The sequence below is a fragment of the Brachycentrus maculatus genome, unplaced genomic scaffold (assembly GCF_059751285.1).
Source record: "Brachycentrus maculatus isolate JH-2025_06_01 unplaced genomic scaffold, ASM5975128v1 h1tg000207l, whole genome shotgun sequence".
Classification (NCBI taxonomy): domain Eukaryota; kingdom Metazoa; phylum Arthropoda; class Insecta; order Trichoptera; family Brachycentridae; genus Brachycentrus; species Brachycentrus maculatus.
This window is the reverse complement of record NW_028280958.1, coordinates 700094-725679: the sequence shown is the minus strand read 5'-3', so window position 1 is coordinate 725679 and position 25586 is coordinate 700094. Positions and strand designations below refer to the sequence as shown.

At 28.5% G+C, this 25586-nt stretch overlaps 1 protein-coding gene across 1 annotated transcript in view; it reads left to right on the top strand.

The window, feature by feature from the left end:
- Positions 1-24946, top strand: part of LOC148307130 (uncharacterized) — a gene marked incomplete at its 5' end in the record, with an annotated part of 50685 nt that extends 25739 nt beyond the window's left edge. Inside the window, 12 exons of the mRNA XM_088263903.1 lie at positions 1286-1390; positions 2307-2351; positions 4042-4104; positions 11321-11347; positions 13701-13754; positions 14486-14512; positions 14845-14880; positions 18147-18281; positions 20102-20146; positions 21446-21487; positions 22582-22983; positions 24014-24946. Of these exons, the coding sequence (XP_088120029.1) occupies positions 1286-1390; positions 2307-2351; positions 4042-4104; positions 11321-11347; positions 13701-13754; positions 14486-14512; positions 14845-14880; positions 18147-18281; positions 20102-20146; positions 21446-21487; positions 22582-22740 (738 nt within the window). The remainder of the gene's footprint in view (positions 1-1285; positions 1391-2306; positions 2352-4041; positions 4105-11320; positions 11348-13700; positions 13755-14485; positions 14513-14844; positions 14881-18146; positions 18282-20101; positions 20147-21445; positions 21488-22581; positions 22984-24013) is intronic.
- Between the last annotated feature and the right edge of the window lie 640 nt (positions 24947-25586).

The window sequence follows — 25586 nt, the reverse complement described above, 5'->3', positions numbered from 1 at the left end:
AGATAAATTTATTTTTTAATTACTTTTATAAGACTATTATCTAGCAGGATTCAGCTTGTATAATAGTCTTATATTGAAATTTCATTTATAATCTCAAGAAATCAATTTTTTTCCAGTTATGTACACTGATTTTATAATAAAATGATTTTAGAGAATTACTGTAAAGAGTAAAACATTTGTTTTTATCTATAGGATCATATTGATAATAAAAGGATTGTAAGTATGGGTATAGTTTAAGTGTCATTGAGTTGGGTTCTGGTTTATGCCCCAACTGTGTTTCAACTTCATTCTTATTTTCTGTGGTCCACAACATTTAATATCTTTGAAAAGAGTATATTTCAATATTTAAATCATAAAATGCAAGAGTCTACCTCTGTAGTGTGATAATTAGTGTGTTTGCCTACCGGGTATAAGGCCCCATGTTTGGATTCCAAAGGGTTCCAAATGAACTTGAATTAGTGCCCGAAACGCAGTAATTGCCAGTATTGCAGTAGTTAAGACTACATCAAAGCGATGACAGACACAGGTCTAGTATAAAATTACTAAATTTGTTCGTGATAAAACAACTTGTTTTATAACAAATGAATTTTGTGATGTGGAAATAAGGTTTGAACTCTTATTTTCTTGAGAACCATATTTTTTTTACTGCAATAACAGATATGCAAGTAAATTACTACTATTTTGATAATCAATTATTCATTAAAGCTTTAAAAAAGATGATATATTTAATTATATTTGTAATTATTCCAAAACAAATATTTTAATTGAGTATCTCTCACTCTCAAACACAAGCTCTCAAGTTAATATTGTGATTCACTGAGTCAGATTATTTGATGAATTACAGTGCTCGGCAAAATCAACATTACCCAATTATATTATGTTATGTTAATATCCAAAAGGTTTCCTTATAGAATTATTTCCACAGATGTCAGTAGTATGAAGAATTGGCTACGTTTTAAGCTAAAAATCATAACAATGTAAACACTTGGTCCAAAGAATTGATGTTCGAATTTTAGGTAATGCACTATGTGCTATATAAACTGTGTACTAAATAAATTAAAGACAGATCTTTTATAAATTATTTTCTCATTAAGAAGTAATACATATTTTTCATTACATACCCAATGATTAAAGATTCATCATAACTGACAACTTTTGATTCCTATACTTAATAAAAACACCACCATTAAAAATAACACAGTTTTCTCAGTCTTCTTATAGTGTTTTATTTTTTATATCAATGTTTTTAAATCATATGATAATATTTTACTGCGTAATTTTTCAGATTATTGGTCCACCTGGTCCTCCAGGACCCATAGGAATGCCAGGTCTTCAAGGACCGCCTGGAATTAAAGGAGACAGAGGCAGCAATGGAGGCAAAGGAGAATCAGTAAGGAACAATAATAATCATTTGTATTATTTTAACTAACTAACCAATAGTGTCGGGTTGTGGTCCCGTGGCTAGTGTCGCGGACTCTTGAGTCAGAGTTTCTCGGTTCAAACCCACTCTACTACAATTTGATACCTTTTTCTAATAACGAGCCGCTTAGGTTCACAGAAATAGTATGAAAGTGAAGTATTTTTGTAAATAATAAAAACACAAATATTTCTCTTTAAAAAAAACATCAAGCTGTTTCTCTCTGTGGGTTGGGTAGAGAGCATAGAACACCACATTACCCTGTCTTTCTAAACATTTATCACCTCTTCTGCATTCATTTGTCTCCTTATAATAAATACCTACCAATTATTTTTACTCTTGACCTGCCAACTTTAAAATATTTTAACACTTGATCGTTCTAACTTCATTCACTTATAGATTTATTTTCTGTTCTTTCTGCACTCATTCGTTGCAAATATCTAAACCTTCTCAATACACCTTTTTTATTATTTTATCAATCATGCTTATTTCAGCATTGCATTCATTTCTTACTTCACCATCCTAACATTGTTATTACAATTTGTAATAATTCTATTTATTATTGTAAATCCTATATTACAGCAATCGCATTTAGTTTTCTTTTGCCGACTCCGTGCTTTACTTCTATTCATTAGAGGTAGTACTCCGAATCTAGGGTTCAGTTGTGCACTGCGAGCTTAGGTTTCGCTGTTAGGCTTTGTTTGCTACAACTGATTTCAGTGTGCGATCCCATTCTATTTCCGGGATTTACTTCCCTTTCTATATCAATCTTTCCACCCCAAGAAAACATGATTTTCAAATAAATAAACAAAATCATCTGCCTGTCCCAAAATTTCACCATTCATCACTATTTTGTAACCAGACCTACTTATTGTATTTTTTATTCCAGGGAGAGAAGGGTGAAAAAGGAGATCCAGGACCGATGGGCTTACCCGTAAGTATTTAATTTATATCCCAGTTATAATTTTTGTATCACTACATTCCTAATTATATTATATTTCTCATTCACGTAGCGGAATTATCCCCCTTGGTTTATCCTCATGGTGATAAGTCTAACTTTTAATTTGTACTTACACAACTACATTATGAAAGCATGGGCCCCTGTCACCTATTTCACAAAAGTAAATTAACACATTTAATGTATGAAATTTATGGTATATGTATATGCTATGAGCAAAAGTAGCGCAAGTACCAATGGTGCAGTATCAAATTCTTTTGTTTCAATGGAAGTGTTCACATACACGATTTGATTTTTTGCATTTCCCTTACATCTAAGGAATTTATATACAAAAAAAATCATTCCCAGTATAAGAAAACGTTCAATGATATTGTAGAGTTTGATATTGCATGATTAATACTGCTACCATTTAACATTTATGGTCATGATAGTGACTAATGCGGTCACAGAGCACTGAAAATATGCTTCGTAACCATATCATTTACCATCTTGACCAGATACGTTATATGGGTTACGCTCCCATTATAAACTCAGTCAATGAAATGAAATCTGAAGAGCGCTGCTATCGGATAAAATCAACTACGAAGAAATAACAAACTGTGCAATGTCATAGATTTGGATTGCAGGAATAATTACCTTGCCTTTGTTTGATTAGCAATCAAGTTTACACCACATCAAAGAAGGAAATCATAGCGTTATGTTGTACTTAGCACAGAGGTTTTTAATAATATTATATATGTATTAATTTAGCATGGCAAGGCGATCAGTGCAATATTTAGTCTACCATATTTTGTTCAGAAGAAATGTAGGTAAATTATGACATAATACATGGACGTTATAAATATCTAACAATAAATATAGCTTTTTTTAAGCAGTTACAAAACAAGAAAAAAGAATGTGACGTCTTGACTATGACTTTGAGACTTTTATAGATAAAAGTTTGATTTGGTAGAACCCAGGATTGAAAACAAAATTGAATTATTTAAAGGAAATACTTAACCGGTTAATATTTTTTGCTTGAAACATGACTTACTTTCATACCGTATATTGACGTTTGACTAAATAGTCACAATTACATTTACTAATACATATGTTTAGATTATCTTGTCCGACAATACTATTAAAATGGTAGATAAATAAAACATGTCGACTAATCTTATGCAGAAACACTGCAGTAACCCTTTTTATTATTATTTATAGACCTCAAATAATTATATACATATAAACCTAAAAATGACAGTAAGCCCCCTCTGTGCTTTGTTTAACAATTTAGTACAAACATTCTAAAATGAAAAACTTGCGGACTAAACTTTATAATTGAAGTGTTTGACGGGTTTTGGAATTAATGAAGAGTGTTTGAATAATAATACGACTTGTACATAGTTGATTCTGCATTTCGATCAATAGATTTCTTTCACTCCCTTGACCTTTGTATGTGACACACTTATTCTTATCACTTATTATTTGAATAATATCATTTCACCAATATAACACCGGAATGTACAGAGACGATGGATGTGTGATCTGATCAAATGAAGCAAATCTAGGACATTGCTGCAGCCGGGAGGAGTGATTGGGCCACGAGCGCCGATGAAACTTGCAATGGGTTGTTAGTGGACAATGTGCATGGCGCCACCGTTATGCACTACATCTTGTACTTTTCCAGGGTCCCATGGGATTAAGAGGGGAACTCGGAGGAATGGGAGAGTTCGGAAAGCCTGGCCCCACGGTAAGCAATTCGCTTGCCAGCAACCGTGTCCAGTAGAAACAATAATACCCATATTTTCTGTGTCCTTTTGGTGTAAACAAACCTGACATTAACATTTTTGTAAGATAATCATACATGTGGTTTGCTGAATGTTAAATGTTTTACTTCATACTCGTATCATATTCATGTTTTTATTTTGGATTAACTCCCTTAACACATCATTACAGACAGATCATTTTTGCCTCCGTTACATTATATTGGTTATTTTAGTGAATGAATTTGTTTTCCAAGTTTTGCTATGATAATATGTTTTTATTTGTTTTTTCTTACCTTTTTTGAACACATAGTACATCAATAACTGACAGTTAATATTTATAAATATATATATACTTAGACCTGGAATGTTTCAAGTACTTCATCTCTTAAATATTGTGAAATTTATTTGTAATTTGGATACTGATAAATTTCAGTGTTGATCTGTAGTTGCCATGTCTTGTTTTCTGCCTGAAATATTCCAAAATATAATATTTTTTATCCCCTTTTCCGTACATTGTGCGTTTTAAGATTTGAATTGCCTAATCCTTAATTTAGGGAGGAGTAAGGAGAACGCGCAACGGGCAGAAAAATCACTAACATCACACGGCCACAAATAACATCTTGCTTTTAAACCAATGTGGAAGATAAGCGTTAAATCTATGAAGTACAGACATTCTATGTGAGACAAAAATGAAAAACAGACACGTAAATGGTTTTCTAATACTATCCATTCGTGTTTGTTACAACAACAATAAAAAAACAAAGCATATGTTCTCTTTTTTTCTTGTGAACTTTACAAGTAGAACAGTTTTCCTTTTTTTGATAATGTGTTTTACAATAAATAAAGTAAGTGTCCATTTTAAAATGAAAGTGTACAAATTTTAATTGATAAATTAACTGCGTTACTTTGTATGTCCTGAACATCTAGTTTGTTCATTTAAAATAATATAGTGATGTCGCGGAACAATAAGTATATTTTCCGCTGTTAAAATAGGTAAGCTTTTATATTAAGTATTAATGATAAGTTGTATTATATTTTTTTACACTATAAAAAGTTGTGTTTTTTAAGATAAATCCATGTGTTAACAAACAAATTTATTGTTATATTTATAAGATAATAATTTATGTTTCTTATTAGTAGTTGGCTAGTTTTAATTTTTTCAATGAAATTTGAATTTCTCCCAGGAAATTTCACATTTAATGTAAATAGTTTAGCCCCATTTTATGTTGTGAAAATACTCAACAACGATTATATTATTAGGCCATAAGATTTGGATATTTAGATGTAAGTACATATGTCTTTTTATACATATGTACACATTTTTACATTTTTCATACAATGCATTTTATTTAAAATTTAATTAAATTTAAAAAAATGTAAATTGAAGACAAAGTAGCTTTTTGGAACATTTCTCCTGATATGATATTCACATCAATATTTAAAATATATATTTTGAAGGTGCAATAAAAAAAATCAACTGCAATAATAAATTCTCATCAACAAATTGATATGATATATTTAGTTTTTGTAAAATAAAATTCTTTTCGCCGATCCATTATTCGTAGTTTGCCCTTTATGAATATTAATAAAGAACATGATTGTATTTTTAAAATCAATAAATTATGCAAAAATTAACAAATTTTGCATGAAATCTTCATTTATACGTACCACAATTCATTAACTGTAAAATGCTTTATATTTTAACATCAATTTTCACAAACATGTAACTAAGTTTCCCTGTTAAAAAAAATCACTATTACATTTAGCGATTTGTGTTTGTAAAAATTAACATCCCAATGATACAAGAGATCGCTAAATGTTCCTTTTAATGAGTTTTAGGATTTATTTGTAAGAATACATTTGTATGCAATGAGCTTTGTGTTTCTATTTCGAAGATGGGATAATTTTTGACTTATCAACATATCCATTTTCATTATGATTCTCCTAGTATAACACATAAATAATATTATTTAACGAATCTTGTCCATCCATTGTTTGTAATGTTATAAGTAACTTATTATAGAATAGTTAATTATTAAGATATAATAATATAATGCCTAATAAAATACTCAATAACACCATAATGTCGCCTGAAATATATTATTAAATTTTTACAATTTAAGGTCTGGTTTTGTTTGATAAGTGTACTTTATATAATAGTAAAATAAAAACTTACCTCAGATAGAGTCATAAACATACAATTTTCTCTCTCTAATAAAAGTATAACTCTGTGTATTGATATTAATTTAATGTCTTTACATAACGTTTTGAAACGCTGGAGATATATTTTGCAAAAATAAAACAATTTTAATAATGCTAGAATTGCCAGCATATTGTGCTTATTTATAAAACAATTACTGGGAAATCACACCGTAAAATTGAAATTTCATATACCGACAAAAAATTGTTGATTGATAAGTGGGAGCCAACAAAAAGCAGTTTGTACAAATTAGCTGTGGAGTGCGGAAAACTTGTAAACACGGGCCGTATATATGTACCTGTTAACTATCGCTTATCATGAAGAATGTCAATTTTATGTTGAGGGAATACGAGGATCAAAAAAAATATAGCAAAAACTTTCACTGCAACAAATGAATTATATCTATCATTAGGATAAATTTATTTTCGATGACAAATATTATTTATAAAGTATTGATTTGTACTTCTTTTATAATTTAGTGAAAAATATTTTCCTAAATTATGGTAAACTTTATAAGCATGTGTTTTTACATGAGAGTTTTTATTTCATAATTTTTTGTATTACACTTCCATGTTTTAATTTCGTAAACTGAAAAAAATTCATAAATGACAAAAAATGATTACATAATAAAGTTATCATTTTTACGGAAAAAAACACACATTTAAAAAAAACATTACGTTTAGTTCAAAAGATATAGCTTTGTTATGCCAAATTTTGTTTGCAAAAATCAAAAATCAAATAATTGCCTTCGTTCTTGCCAAATTAAGCTAGAAAATACCCAGACGTAGATGTGTTTAAAGTCGAGTCTCTGTGTACAAAATTTAAAAAAAATTGTCAATTGTAATATCTTTAGAGGTCTAAATAACCACTAAATAATGGCAATTCTAGTATTGAATGATTTTCCTAATTAAAAATGAATGTGTACTGTGTAAGGTTAATGGTGTGAAAGAGTTTATTTATTTCCCATTTTGATACCTTGAATTAAAATTATATAATTAACAAATTAATCTTATGTATTTTAACAATATTATGTAAATTGTAAATGTTCAAAATTAATTATGAGATTTTTCTAAATAAATGTGTGCAAGTACACGTGAAAATATACTTTAAATGCTCTAAATTATTTATCATATTTTTTCGGAATGCAAAAAGCTTTCTGTCTACTTTCCTTCGTATTTTTTTTATTTATTTTTCCCTTTTTATTTTGTCTGGACATATATTTAAATAATGTGTATTCCTTAATTTTTTGTTTTGTTAATCACTTCTGTGTAAAGCATTTTACAATTTAACTAAATATTTAACATTATTTTTAATTGAGTGTGAACTAATGTTTTAGCATTATTCACAACAACAATAAAAACTACTAATAATGCAATAAAATTAATGCAGTCATTTCTACGAAAGGTATTTTTTTTATAAATTAAAGGCAATTGGGTATTTTCACAGGTTTTTTTAAAACCAGCTCTTAAAATTATATAAAAAAATTACAACACAATCGGTACTATTCTTGTTAAAAATTGGTAAACAAATATGGGATTTTAGAATTTAATTTGCTTTTGGCGGGAAAACAGATATATTATGACGTCATCAAGTGTGAGGTCATTAAGACATCAGAAAATAATAACTTACCTAATTCTCCATCATAAATGAAGCTGTCTAATCCGATATTGTGAAAATACCCTATTACCTGTATCTCTATAAGTTGGTCTCTTTTTTTTAGTTTGAATTGAATAAAATTGAAGGGACATCACAACAAACTATTTTCTTTGATATTTTGATGACTCTTTACTCATATATAAATGAATTCATGAAATCTTTTTATAATCATTTGTCTTTTTTTAACATATTGTTTAGAAGTAGAAAGTTAATTTAATTTATGGTCTGTACTGACATTTATTGGTGGCACTACATTTTATAATTTAAAATAATAATTAAATAGCTTTTCCCATATTAATTTTATTTGATCAGACTAGTTGAATATGGTAACCCGATGGTGATGATGATATCTGTAACGACGAAACCTGGCCACTAATTAAATTAAATAAATTGGAAAAAGCTACATAGCTTTAGTTTTACTATATCAAAAGTAAATGTAAAAAAAAACATCTTTGAATGTACTACATTGTGATGCCCATTTAATTATTATTCATTGAATGTTAAAAATTATATGAAATATAATTTTAAGAAACACCATTTGATATTAGACAAATTTCAAAATGGCATCTTTGGTATTTGAAAGCATAAGATACATATTTAAAATATTCAATATATTTTTGAACCATGCATTTATATGTGTGCTACTTAAATAAAAAAATATTGAATTGAATTACAAGTGGGATTCAGAACTTAACAAAGCTAACAAAGGCTGTTTTTACAAAGCAAAATATGATCAAATCAATATTAAGGATGCTATGTTTTGATATCTTTACTATTGCCCTTACATAAAAGGTGGAGACTGACCGGAGCATTTTGTCGTAACGTAACACGTTACGATGCGAGCATTCAGGCAGTCAGTACAGCGAGCCGAGCGCTCCATCCATAGTTTTGGATGCTCGCCGCGAGTGATTTTACAATGTTATGTTACGACGAAATGCTCCGGTCAGTCTCCACCTAAAGGTTATATAAACTGAGTGTATCCAAGACTATTATGAATGTATGTTATATAGGATTGAGGATGAGAATTGTAAAATAATAATATCTCCCTGAGTACCCTATTATATTGTGAGTATATTTTTTTATTTGAATTTTGTCATGTGAGATTATGAAAAGTGATAACATACATAGAAATATTATGTATTTTTAATTCATTCACACACATATGAAATGTTATAAAATACGTTTAAGCACATTATTCACCCACAAAGCAATGAGTTGATTATTATTTATTTACACTTCTGTTTTAGTGCATGAAAATATTATTGAATGAAGATTTGAACTGTTAATATAATAATGTGCATTTTGTTTCTTTGAATGCCATATTGCTTAAATTTTCCCATAAATGCAACGCATAAATGTGCCTGAATTATAATAATTTATTTCTGCAGTCAAATGGGAGAGGGACCATTTGCCATTATATAGTTTTTATTTATAACTATCCATATATTTACCGCGGCATAAAAACAGATAGGGCTTACAGTGTCACTATGGTGGCTGATATGGTCACAAAGCACATTTTCAGTGGTTTGCGACTTTTATCAGTCACGCAGAAATATTATATGAGATATGCATTGTTTATATAAATCCTATCCTAGCAAAACGTTGTTAGCATCAATTAGAAGACAATTATTTTGAATTGTTAATATATAGATTTTCCTGACAGTCGAAATATACATAGCATACAATGTCACAGTCGCAGCATATCAAGTGCCTCTTAGCATACGTTGCTATGCTAAGGGGCACTTGAGATGCAGCCTGTGGTTACAAATAATTATGATGCAAGCAATAATCACATAATCCTTTAAATTGAAATGAAATTTATCTGTCCCAATTTGACAAATTACAAAAATTAATCTTTACTTTAAAAGAAAACATACGCTCATGATTTTCTGTCAGAAAGGGCTTGTATGCTGATATATTCTGCTCTCCTGGACTCCATATGAAGTTAATATTTTATCTTTGCAGTGTAGTTAAGTTTTACTTTACTTTAGTTTAAAAAGAAATATTTGCCAATTTTTATTGTGGCTAATTTTAATGCCTTGATAATATGGATCCATAGGCAGTTTTAAAATTCCAAAGTCATTAGAAATAAAAGCATAAAAGCAATTTTAAAGTGATCAACATTATAAAGCTCAATCGGTAACTTCCAGGCTTGGCTCCAACATTGGCTTAAGCTTCTATGGAATACCAGCCCCGAGCTTTTAATGAACTATGAATATGCCAAATCGTTTCCCTGCCATTATGTGACTTCAGATTCATGGATGCATGTTTGTTTTATTCACAATTATCTATTTATCATGATTATACATAATTCTTTTTTTTGACATGCGAACATACATTTTCACACTCATCAATGTCACACGCGTAAGTTTGCTTTTGTATCTTCTACAATTTATTTTCTCCATTTTCAATCATTTGTTGTCAATAAAAGTGTTAGTTTTTTAAATTTAAATGTTAGAAACATCTAGATTTATGTTTTTAAAACCCTTATAAAAAGGCAACAATAACATCCAAACCCATAAATCAAAACCATTCACTGTGTTTAAAAGATGTGGTTTACATCTCCGCATGATTTAGATGAAATAATATTAATATATTCATATGAAATATATCTATAAATTACCAATATTTTTACTGCCATGAAAAATAATATAATATTGGGTTGTGGAAATCAAATATTCTTCTATACTTTTATTCTAACATCAATATTGCCTTAGCCTTTAATATAATACTGCCTAAGCTCAGCACAGAGGGGGTTTAGCATTTAAAAAATCTCTATTAATATATGTTAAAAGATTTCTACATATACCTTATTGTTAAATTAGAATGTTTAATTTTGTGTACCTAACAAATCCATAATAGAATATTTACTGTTGTTAAAATCTTTGAAACATTACAGCTATAGCTAATTGCTCAGTATTTTAAGATTTCCGTGTCACATTCACTTGTATGCTTTAAAAAAGTAATTTTCTTTTAAGAAATATGTAGTTTGTGATATTTTTAAATGAATTATATGTAAAATCTATACAGAATCAAAGTTATCACAATATTACAAATAAAAACATCTGGGAATGTTAGTTACCCCCTTTGAGCAATATTTTAGGACAGTATACAACATATGGTTTTGTGTCATTTTAATTATCATAAACTATGTAAGATACTAAACAAAAATCTTCTTAAATTTTAATTAGCTTTTGTCATAAGATTTAAGCCTTGAAAAATAACAATTCACTTATTAAGAAATGCTTTTTTGTATTTATTTCCATATACATATCATAATAATATTATATTCAATATGTAAGTCATACAAATGCTTCAGAGCTTATTTATTTTTCTCTCCACAGGGACCTCCTGGACTAGATGGAATGAAGGTATGTATATTTGATTTAAAATATCACACTTATAAATAACTAAGCTGACAGAATTACTCAAATAAGAAAGAGATAGGTATGATATATTTTTTTGTAGTATGCTAGAATTTGACTCTCTGTAGGTAGATCTCTTAATATGTTCACTGCGTTCAATATATCGCAAACAATCACAAGATGCCGACAAAATAGCAATTTTAAAATTGCTAAAGCTGTATTAAAGATATGTAATTTTTGTTGTAGGTAAACACTGTTCTTTTTATGTGTGGCATTCACGGGCGGCTCATGTTTATACTCGCTTTGAGACAAGCAAGTATAAGCATGAGTCGTCAATGAGACTGAAACTGAGTTGCACTTCGAAATTATGCATAAATTAAAAAAAAAAATTGTTCATTACCTGTTATATTCCTCATTTCCTTTGACAGCTAGTCTCATTTATCGTTGATAATATTACGCATGCTTTAGCCATTTGACTCATTGTCATCAGCCATATGCACCTAGCGCGTATTCCACCCTGGGAGAAACATGGTGGTTAACGTGTGTTCAAAATTCTGGGTTTGATTCCCAGGGGGGGGGGCCAAAATAATTGTAAGAGACTTTTTGCTTTGACATTTATTTAATATTACCTTCAAGCGTAGGATTAACACTACATCAATTAGATGCAGAGCCCTATGCAACATTTGGTGTGGATAAGGTGAGAAATATTTTGTTATTAACTAGCAAATGTCCACGGAGAGTCTAAATAAGTTGCGAAAACATTCTCTTGCCCTTTTCTTTGTCAGTTTCTGATAGGAATGGATTTGTAGAGACCGTCAGTTATAAGTTCCTGATAAGATTTTTTTATGTAATCAACTAGCCACTACGCCAATTCCTTGAGAGTAGTCTCCATCCAATGTATTTTACCTCAGTCTGTTGATCACACTTAGAGGACCTGGATACGAATTCTGGTGCAGAACAGTTATTTTTACTGTGGTGTGATGAACTCATATTATCATAGTGATTTTCTCACTTAAAATATATACTTAACACTTCAGCATTTAAATAATAGATGTCGCTCACTCCTTTCAAGAACGTCATAAATCAAAAATCGTCAATTTTAAGTTGTGCATGTTTTCGGAATGCCCAAAAAATTTACTATATCCCAGTAAAAGAGGCATATTTTTAACATAATATTTACCCGCTACAGGGCAGAAAGTGTTGTTTTTGCATTTTGAAGAAAAGGTATTTTTTATAATTTTTTTAAATTTACTAAATATTTTTCAAATGGAGAAAAAATCTTCAGGTTTTACCTAAAAAGATCTGTTGCTCAGTAAAAAGTTCAATAAGTGGGTTGATATTTATTTTTAATACGTTGTATTATATTTTTAAACTTTAAAAACGTTCTCCTGAAAAATCTAGTATTTTGATTTATGACGTTCTTGAAAGGAGTGAGCGATGTATTCTCGAATGAATTTGTAAAAATAAAAATTTAAATAATCTTTACTTCACATGTTATATTAACAGAATAATTTGGGTTATGGTATTCAGTTATATTAATTTATGTAAAACTTAACATATGTCTCACTGCTTGATGCATTTTAGTTTTAGCTATGTTTCCAAAATATTGAAAATATAATTTATTAATGCTTTTAAATATTATTTATAGGACTAATATTGTAGTACATTAAAATATGATTTTATATATTCTATATCACTTGGTGAATACTGTCCAGTTGCTTCGAAATTTATGGATATTTAATTATTTTTTTTTTTAAATATTTTTAAAAATTTCAAACATATAAAAGTAACTTTTATATTTATTTTATATGTCATCTCGAAGATTTAAAAAATAAATAAAAGCTATGGTAGTTAAAACATTCCACAAATCTTTATTCAAATTATTAATATTTGGTTATATTATTTAATGATTTGGCATTGACTTGTGATATGATTTAAAGAAACCACTTGTATAAGATCACTTTTGACTGTATTAATGTATGCAAAACTAGTTCTGATAAATACAAATGTTCTCATCAACAGGTGAAAATACAAACTCTTTTCTATGTTTGTATTTTCACATGTTGAGGAGAGCATCTGTATTTGTCAAAACAAGTTGTGTGTTAAATAAACTAAAGACTGGTCTTATACAAGTGTTTTTTTTTCAATCGTAATCAAACATTTTTTAAACAGTGGAAGAGAACCACATAAAAAATATTTTATCAAAAATGATTTAATGTTTACTATGATGACTTATATGAAAGATAAGTATTTACTATTGGAAACCAAATATCAAATTTTGAATAAATAAGTATAATTTTTTTATACTTTTAAGTTTTTTTTCTTTTTGTTTGTATTTATGAAAATTTCCTAATTTTAGGGAGCGCAAGGGGAACCTGGCTCTAAGGGTGAAAGAGGAGATCCTGGTTTACCGGTAATATATTAAAAGTTACAATAATAAATATATATTTATATATTTTTTCAAAGTTTTTAACACATTTTTGCGGGAAACGCTTAAAAGCTTCTTTAACACACTGTTGGTAGAGAGCAGGAGAGCGTTCTATTTGCTTACTATTTGGTACAGTACGAGATGCCAAAAAACATTGGCTACCATTGTGAAGGTCCAGGGTTCAATTCCCAGAGGGATATAAATATGTATCAGTAGTTTTCTCTTATTTAGTTTTGAATTATTATATCTCCTGAACTAGTACTCCAACCACAGGATTGATCTTTTACTTATATGTAATTAGCGATTGAAAAAACACTTTTATAAGATGCAGTGCCCTATGCACCATTGAGTGCGGATAAGGGTTAACAGAAAGAATAATTAGAAAATTTTGGGAGTAATACTTATTTATAGAAAATATGTAATGCTTTAAATAATCCTATATTTTATAGAAAATACATTACCAAATACCATTGCACAATGCAATCTCAATGGTATTCAACCTTCTTTTTCTGATTCAGATTTTTTAAAGCATTACATTCTATATACAAGGCTTTTTATCATATGTATGTAAGCCATTCTGCAATTCATAATTTATCAAATTACTTGTCTGTGATGACATATTCTCACATAGTTATTTTCCTATATTTTAAAACGAGGGAGGTAATTTACCATCTACCCTCTCTTATAAATGATATTTTTTGTTATTATTATTTCAGGGAACTGACGGAATCCCTGGGCAAGAGGTATGAATCTTATATCATTAGCCTTTTTCTAATACCACATGTTTTATTATCAAATAATAAATAAAAAACTTTTTCATGGTTACCAAAAAATATTTTTTTCATGGTTATTAACACAAATATTATAAAGGAAAATAATTTGAAGAAAAGGCCATATTTAAGGTTAAAAATAATTACGATTGAATACCCTGTTACGACAAATTGAGGTTTGAATCTTGGGTACTGGCCGCTCTTTAATGCCATAAGCACTGCATACAATTATTATAAAACCATTTAGTTTAATTTTTATTTTCGTGTGTCATATGTTCTTTTCTAATAAAAATGTTTTATTTCAGGGTCCCAAAGGTGACAAAGGTTATAAAGGAGAGCCTGTGAGTATTTTGGGCAAAATTGGTTATTTATTACTTAACGTAATTGTTATTATTTTTAATCAATTTAAAAAACCTGTAATACTGTGAATAATTTATTGTAGTAGTCGCTGTGTTCTAACCACACACAAAAATCTTATTTCTGTTAAAATGATCATTTTTCTAGACGGAATTCATTAGTTTATTACATTATTTAAAAAGCAAGTAATAACATAAATGTATTTTTAATGATTTATATAATTATTCATATTTTTAAATAAATAGGCTGACAATCCTGATGTATTTTTTAAGTAAACATTTTGCTTAGCTAATATTTCAATAAAAAATGGAAATATTGAATCAGTTCAAGTCAATAATTTCTAGCACTTAAAAAAAATACCAGTTTTATTATACAATAAATTATCAGGAAGAAGTAGAAAAATCTGAAACAAGTAAATATGATTATTAAAACTGTTGAAAATGGTGTAACAAAAAAAACATATAAGTACATATTTAACTTGGAATTATAATAAAAAATGTTTAGTTTATTGGTGCAAACTGATTGACGTTTGAACAAAACGTTTGATTTATAACACTTGCCATGATGATATTGCACTGTATAAAACACATAATGTACTATCGGACTAAAGATAATGTTATTCTGATACGGTTTACAATTTAGATTAGATCTTAACATTTTTTATGCCACCGAAATACTTATTTATTGATTTATCATTAACTTTCTAAAATACCATGATTTAAATATTGCAAATGTGGTATTATATAAGTTTTAAATTATTTTTATATTTAAACAAAATTGTAATCAATAAATCTAAAATGCCAGATGTAACTAAATCTGAATTAAATGGACCTTGTTAATCGAGTAGCCATTTATGGAACTATTCTAAAAATAATTATGTCATATCGCTCACTCCTTTCAAGAACGTCATAAATCAAAAATTGACAATTTTCAGTTGTGCATGTTTTCGGAATGCCCAGAAAATGTACTATATCCCAGCAAAAGCGACATATTTTTAACTTAATATTTACCCGCTGCAGTGCAGAAAGTGTTGTTTTTGCATTTTGAAGAAAATGTATTGTTTAATTATTTTTTTAAATATACTAAATATTTTTCAAATGGAGAAAAAACCTTCAGGTTTTACCTAAAAAGATCTGTTGCACAGTAAAAAGTTCAATAAGTGGCTTGATATTTATTTTTAATACATTGTATTATATTTTTAAACATTAAAAATGTTCTCCTGAAAATAGATTTATATTATCCACTGACACTTCGTGATGGAATTGCATTTTTAATTTATTATTAGATTAAAACCAATATTTTTAGCTTTTCCACTTTTTTTATTTGACCAGCGACCGGGTTTCGTCGTTACCGACATCATCACTTCCAGTCTGATGATGTCGGTAACGACGAAACCCGGTCGCTGGTCAAATAAAAAAAGTGGAAAAGCTAAAAATATTGGTTTTAATCTAATAATAAATTTCTCCTGAAAAATAAAGTTTTTTGATTTATGACGTTCTTGAAAGGAGTGAGCGATATGACATTATTGGCCTTCACTAAAGTATAGTGTATTTATATTTATTAGGTATTTAGAAAAAAGAGAGTTGTATTTAATATTTTAAAAAATTCATTTTGCACTTTTTAAGTCTAGGTATTTTTCATTTGCTTGCTTCGCAAATTGCTGAAGCAAAGCACTAGAGTTACTTACACATTATGGTATTGCTACAAAGCTTTGCGCAGTGTGATATCATCGCTTACATGGACCAAAGCAGATGTGGATTTGTTAATAAGATAAATTTTAATGCTGACTTGAGTAATGACTAAGTAATCATTAAGACACCATGCATCTCCTATGCATGCTGAATATTTGGCTGACCTTGAACAATCGTTGCTTGGAATTAGAATTAGTAGCATTAAGAGAAAACATGATCATGCATTGGCATTATAATCATTTATCTTGTTATGCAAATTTCGTATCTTTACTTAATGTTTCTGACAGCCCGTTAGTTTATAAACCATTCTGATATTCTGGTACCTGTTATACATCATATTGCCCCGGTTTAGACAAAAGTTACCAATTAATAAGTGATAGCCTTTAATATACAAAACAAAAACTAAAGATGTTATATTTTTTTTATAAAACTGTAAAAGCTTATATTAATAATTCCTAGCTGGTAACTTCGGCCTAAATAGGGATAATAAATAACTGTCGTCCCCTGAATGTACAACTATTCTAACCGTATGTAAGGAAAATTAACAGAAGCGGCAATTAAACTATTAAAAGTGAGTTCTCTCAATCATGAAGTAGTATTTTATTTTGAATATTTACATATATTCATGTTTGAATAGCTATAATTTCAAGCGAACTTTCTACACAATAATAACATTATCACAAAGAAAACAATCTGTGAATAAAAATGAAATTGACTCGCTGCAACTTTGGATAGTTCTGCATTCGAGAGACAATATTTTTATTATATTGACACATTTTTTGGGCTGTGTTTTACTCACAGAAATATGGCTATAATTAACTGTAACTGTGAAAATCTAAGCACATATTTGTATCAAATACACTCACATAATATGCTCACTTTGATACTAAATAATTTGCATAATATACAGGGTTTTCTTTGTAATTAATTTTACAGAATCCAGTCGTTAATATATTTGTATACTATGCGCGGGTGCCTGGGTTAGATTCCTGAAGAGGTCAAGATAAATGTCCAATTTAGAGATATTCTTATATTATGTACTTAGGACTGGTGCTTTATTATAATGTTTGTAGTAACAAGCTATTGAATCAGTCTAGTGCAGTGCCCTATGCACCATAAGAATTAATTGATTGCTCACTTGAGATTAGACAAATATTATTTAATATTTTTATATTTATTATAACATTATGAATATTAGTGTTTAAAATTACTGGAATTTATTTTAACCCCCCCTGAAAATCAAACCCAGGACCTCTAGAATGGTACTCCAACGCTGCAACCACTTCACTATGGAGGCAGATGTACAGAAGTGTATTTAAAAAAAATCTACCATACTATAAAATCCATTATTTATTTTTAAACCAGTCTCTATAAAAATACAGTTAAAGCGAATTTATTTAATAATTAAAATATAACATTGTTTTAAAATCACTATATATTTATGTTTGTTTTAAAACAAAGTTGTATTTAAATAAAAAAATGGAAAATCACAAAGTTATTGCTTCAAATATGAATTTATTTAAGTTAAGATTTAATTATTGTTACTATGTTCTATACAGGGTCCTATTGGAAAACGAGGAAGAAAGGGAGATAAGGGTGACAAGGGTGATCAGGGAGTTCCGGGATTGGACGCTCCTTGTCCTCTGGGTCCTGATGGACTCCCATTACCCGGATGTGGCTGGAGACCACCAAAGGTAATATTTGACACTACTCTGAACCACTTGATGCTTTTGAACGAGCAGTGTTCGCATACAGAACAAGAGCCATATCGTGTCAATTCGACTTGTTTGCGTTACAGTAGATAAAACAACGCAACTGGGCTCGCCAGTTGCCACATGAAGCATTTTATTGGAAATTCTTCCATAAATGACCAAATGTCATGTTTTTATTGCTTCTGTTTTGTTTTTTTGTTTAACTGGTCAACTATTAAATTGTGTTAACTCTTTAAATAAAAAATAAAATTACCTAACCTTTTAAACCTTACTGGTCCAATGTCGAATCTCATTTGACATCGATTTTTTCCTTTTAGGTCCTATGTCGGATGTTATTCGACATTTTTTTCATCATTAGTATTATTTATTTAAATTCCAAGCTTACATTTTTGTCACTCATATTTACAACAGTATGTGGAGTAGAGGACAAAAGATTTTTTCCAATTGGAATGTAACTGTCTACCTAGATTTTTTTTTCAATTTTGGGGAACCGGAAAGGGTTAAAGATCTATTTTTGTCAATAAATCATTAGCATTAAGTGGTTAATCTTCAAATTAACGTATCAACACTTCTTTCTGCATGGAGAACACTTTTTTTTTCTTTGTGGAGAGTTATATCTTTGAAATCAAGCATAATAAGATATCGCAGTAAAATATCTGTGGCGTTTGATGTATTTATGATAAGTGAAAACATACTCCATAGGACCGCTTCCGTAGTGTAGAGGTAAACCCTTTTGGCTACCACACTGGAGGTCTCAGGTCAGATTCCTACGGGGGTAAAAAGATTTTCACTCTTACATTTATTTAATGTCACCCTGGACTGGTACAAGAAGCGCAGGACTGATCATCTTGCCTTCATGCAATTAACAATACATTCAAGAATAAGATAACACTGAGTCATAAGTATGCAGTGCTCTAAACACCATTGGGTGCCAATAAGGGTTAGAAGCAGAAAATTTTTTTTTTTTTTTTGAGGTGTTTTAAACCATCCTTATTGAACACATAAATTAATTTACAACATTTTGAGTGTGTCCAAATACTTGTTCACAAAATCTGGATTATCTCCAATTACAGAAGTTAACTCCTGTAATTGGAGATAATCCAGATTTTGTGAACAAGTATTTGGACACACTCAAAACGTTGTAAATAAATTATCTGGTCAAATTATAAGCTTAATAATAAAAATGAAAATGGTATTTTCTGGCGTTTCTCATGTGTGTGATTATAATCCAGGATTCGGATCTCACATACTAATATAAGAGTTTCTGCTTAGTAAAAAAGCTTCTTTACATCTCACCAATAGATGTCTCTAGTGAAGTTCTAGTGATTCATGAACAAGGTTTCTAAATTGGTTCATATATATAGAACTTCCAAGAATTTGAGTAGTGTGGTTGTCAATAATGGGTAGAATTGGTGAATGTTACACGTGTGTAAAGTGATCACTTAAACCAGCCTATGACGGTCGTAAGCCCCGTAAATGCCCAGACTTCCATATTCTTCTTCATCTTTGATGAGATGTCAAAAAATAATACATAAATTAATGTCAGCATAAAATTGATTTCATAATATAGAATTTTTGTTGGAAAAAATATTAAATATCTTTATAAAATTGATTTTTACAGTTATCACAGTTAAGTTAAACACCACAGATATTATATTCTTATTAATTTGTATGCATATAATCCTTGAGATTTTAACACAATCGACATTGCAAATTCACGAGTAAATTCGAACAAATTTAATAAACACTAACTATGTACCTAACAAAATTAATACCTTGTATTTTTCTATTTTTGTAAACAGCAGCTTGTAGATATTAGTGATTGGACTAACATTACTAGTTCAGAAGTAAGTATTGGAACTTATAAGTACCTATATATGTAATATAAAGTGGTGTGAAAGTGAAAAATGAACCAAACTCTACAGTTGTATGAATTGATTAGAAGCTTTTAAAATATATGGAACTCCCTAACAAAGTTTTCAATAATGTGTAACATAAAAAAGGATTGTTTTGCTTACATTTTAAAAGTTGCATTATTAGTTTTACAACATTCGAGTTTCTATGAGAAAAGAAAGTATTCACTCCGAGCATCTTTCAGTAGTCACTATAAATTTATTTTTTTTAAATTGTCTATTAGATATTGGATTATTTACCCTATGGATGATATATCAATATATATCTTTCATTTTATATGAAAGAAGATGAACATCCGAGCATGCCAGGGTTTATGACCAGGCATTTGACTGGTTTTATTGATCACTTTATGCATTTGTATAACATTCACCATTCTGGTCATTATGATTTTTTTAATTAATAAGAGAAATATTTCTGTTTTTATTATTTACAAAAATACTTCAATTTCAGACTATTTCTGTGAGTCTAAACGACTCATTATTAGAAATATGTATCAAATCATGGTAGAGTGGGTTCAAACTAAACTCTGACACAAGAGTCTGCGACAGATACAGAATATTAAATATCCATATTGCATTAATTTTTGAAAGATGTACATATAAATGCACCGTTGTTGGATTTTTGGATATGGATATTCAATAATGGGCGGAATGGTGAATGTTTCATAAGAGTATTATGTGATCACTTGAGCAAGATAAATGCTAGATCTTACCAGACCTGGAATGCTCAAACGTCTCTCTTATTTTGTATAAAAACAATACATACTTTGTCTCAAGTAGAGACACCTATAATATTATACTATAAATTTTATTAAAATAAAAACAACAAAAAAAAACATGATGAAACTGTCGATATTAAAACTGTTTGTATAAAACAAATATTATTTTCATAGAAAAAGTTACATGCATAAGAGTGAAGCATCATGCCATCAGCCAAGTCATATTTTTTTTTGAGAAATAAAGGCAACACAGAATGTATTACAATATACAATATTAGTTTTGAAACAGTGAAAATATTATTTCAAGCATATTAATGAATAGTTAAATAAAATAAATACACATTAGTATACATCAGTAAAATAATATATGTTTAGACACTTGTCAACCATATAGTATGGTTGATTAAGCATTTGACCAGAAATTTAGTAGCAATAAGAAAATATATATTAAATTTAGTTTACTGTCTTGAATCATAATATTGAATTAATTTATTACTCATTTTCTCCCGGACAGCTGCTATATAATTCTAGTTTGGATAATAATACGTTATCCAATGTAAGTATAACAACTTTCTAAGTAATTAATTAACAAACCCAATTTGAAAATATCGAAGGAATGGTAGTCATATCTCATAGCCTATGTAATGCATTTCAGGATTTTTTTTTAATATTTATATTACAAAGAATAACATTTTTCAAGAGAGATATAAATTTATTTAAAAAGTAAAATGGCGCTCTAGGCTACGATAGTAAATAACAATATTGTTTTTGAGAGTAAATACATATTATTTTGTTTAAAGATTCACAAGACTTTTATATCAAAGCATTATCTGTTGGTAAGGAAAGAAAGAATGGAAAAGAAAGGCACAATACCCTGACGATTTGAAATAAGTCTTTCGTATTTATTTCACAATTTCCGAGAATTCAATACACGGCCTCCCACATTTTAGTAGCATGTCAAAGAAAAATAGTACAATTTATATATAATGATATTTAAACTGTTATTGTAATTATAATACGAATTAAGTGTCAATTAACAATATTGTGGATTGACAGAATGAGCGAGATATAAAAATATTTAATGTTAAAAAAAGATAATGTTTTACTTTATTGGCAAAGGAAGGAATGACACTAAAATTAAATATTCAGGATGAATATGTAAACAAGATAAAAATGAGATTTTAGAAAGGAATATCAAGTTGATTATTAAAAATTGATATTAATTAAAAAACTTACAAATGACTCGTGAACGTTCTAAATTAGAGGGCATATAAAACTAGATGTATTAGATTTGAGGAAGTTTAGAGTGTATGTCAGGATAGATGTTGTAGCGTTATATAAAAATAAAGTGCACAATGTTATGTAGTTTAAAGATATTATCAAAATAAATTTAAAAGGGTTTTGGTATTTTTTGTTGATATTATAATCCAAAAGGTTACAAATAACTAATAAGCCTACAAAACCAGAGGCCATATATATATCTTGATGTATTAGATTTGAAGAAGTTTGCAGTGTATGTCAGGACAGATGTATAGCGTTACGTAAAAATAAACTATGCGATGGTATGTGGTATCAATAATTAATTTAAAAGGGTTTTGGTATTTATTCTTTAACCCCAACTAACCTCACGTTACTAACCTTTCCTGACAGGACTTACTTCCGCCTTCTCCACCGCACGAAGGTATCGACCCCGGACCCGAGGATAGGGAGGAACCCGGAGAGGAGTACGATGACAACCAGGACGGGAATGAAGAATACGACGAATACCCCGACAACAGCGCTACCAACATCCACCACACCGACAAATAACATATAGCCTTTACTAACGACACTGTCTACAACAGACTCAATACTAACAATGGGATGGTGTCAAAACTAAGTTTGCCTGTTATCTTGGTGATGTTTTGTGAAATTTTAATAGTGGTGGCGTCATAACAATTCGAATGACACATTTCCAGTTTTATACTATGGATACTTGATTTGTTTTAAAGAAAATTAATAATTAAATATACGGGTGTTTAAAAAATGTGCGAGTTATAAACTTTTGTACGCGTGAGTATTTTAATGTTTTACCATAAATTATTTAGAGATATTGTAAACATACTGCAAAAAACTGATGATGTAAACTGTCATCAACAGTCATCAGACTAATCAATAAATTCTGAGTCAAGCTATGAAGTTCTGAATCTGATTTAAAAGTTTAAAATGCAAAATTACAACTTAATTTGAAAAGGCAAGTCTGCAGTTTTCAAATGAATTTCACAATATTTCATAGATGAAAATGAAGAATATGCTCATTGTATTATGTATTTTAATTAATTTATAAAAGATTTAATTCAATTTAAAAGTATAAGCAAAATTTTTATAATTTTTCTATTACAATGGGGTATTAGGTCTTGTTATCGATAAATGAATAATACAAATTAAAATGACTAATGAAATTTGTGATATTTCATCTTCAAACTCCCTTTATATGTAGAATATATTATTTATTGATTTGGCAATAACTTTATAGAATAACAATGATTAAACACTTTTGAGTATATTAATGTGACCACAACTAGTCACGAGTACTACCAATGTTCTCACAAACAATTTTTATACTCATGTCAGTATTTACATGTGTTGATAAGGACTTGTAGTTCTCAATTAGTCGCGTTTACATTAATAAACTCGTTAAGTGGTATTTTTGTCAATAGTGTTTTATTTTTATATTTAAACAGAGTATGTTAAAACTGATGTTTTTCCTACAGCATAATTGTTTATTTTAAAATCAAAATATTAATGTATGACGTAAAATAATGTAAAATGTTTTTATTAATCAATATTTTTACTAAACATTATTGGAGGATTACAATAAAAAGAGTTGATTTGCTTTAATAATTGGAGTTTATCATGACAAAACACTCAATTAATGTACAACCTAAATATTAACTGAAGTTTAAAGAAAGTATACTAAAGAAATCCATAAACAATGAACTATATTGTCTATTTTACAAAAAATTTAATCTAACTTCACTGAGGATTTTTTTTTAAATACACAATCATTGCAATATGAACTAATTATTTTTTTATTTTTTAGGAATCCCATTTGGACTGGATCAAGCTCCAACGAATAAGAAATAATGTCGACTAGATAGTTCTATAAACAATATTCAAATCTTAATATTCTCAGTGATGTGGACTTTATATCGTGGAATTAGTAAAAACAATATCAATCTGTATATCGGATGGATAACCCTTTTGTAAATACGACGTACTTTAGTTTTTATTTATATCGAAATCTACTATTCAATTTGTAACATGTATATCGTCCTATTACTCGCAAAAAGCGTCAGTTGGACAAATTGACATACTTGTTTTTATAATGCAATTTTGATACGATTTTTCTACTGGAAAAATAAATTGAATTAAAAACTCTTTTTTAATTTCACCAATATCGCTCACTCTTTTCAAGAACGTCATAAATCAAAAATCGTCAATTTCCAGCTGTGCATGTTTTCGGAATGCCCAGAAAATGTTTTATATCCCAGAAAAAGAGGCACGTTTTTAGCTTAAAATTTACCCGCTACAGGGCAGAAAATGTTGTTTTTGCATTTTGAAGAAAAGGCATTGTTTAATTATTTTTTTAAATACATTAAATATTTTTCAAATGGAGAAAAAAAATTCAGGATTTACCTAAAAAGATGTGTTGCACAGTAAAAAGTTCAATAAGTGGCTTGATATTTATTTTTAATACACTTTGTTATATTTTTAAACTTTAAAAACGTTCTCCTGAAAAATCAAGTATTTTGATTTATGACGTTCTTGAAAGGAGTAAGCGATATGTGGTTTTAACCATCACAATTGAACATCACAAAACAAGAACTCTGCATTTAAACATTTTGCCAGTAATATGTTGATATCTCAAGTTTACATGTTTTAATATAATTCTGTATGTTTCTATATTAAGACTCAACAACTTTACCTCTTTCAGTATACATAAATTATTTAGAAATGTATATACAGCGTAGTAAAAAATTATTTTATTTTCTTTATATATATATATATATATATATATATATATATATATATATATAATATATATATATATATATATATATATATATATAATATATATATATATACATATATATATATATATATATATATATATATATATATATATATATATATATATATATATATATATATATATATATATATATATATATATATATATATATATATATATATATATATATATATATATATATATTATATATATATATATATATATATATATATATATATATATATATATATATATATATATATATATATATATATATATATATATATATATATATATATATATATATATGTGTCATCTTCATTTTTTCATCCACACCCAACGGTGCAGAAGGCGCTGCATGGGATTGATGCTCTGATATCTTTTTGTAGGTTACACAAAGGTGATGTGATCTATTTCACGCTTTAGGTGCCAGTCCAGGGTAACATCGAATTATTGTAGTGAAACACTATGTATTTTTTTATGTTGACCCATTTGGGAATCATTTCTGGGTTGCTATATTTTCAAAGACAGAGGTACAATGGACTCTTGATGTAATGAAAATGAGGATGTAAAAAAATCTAGGGCAATCGAAAAAATTTGA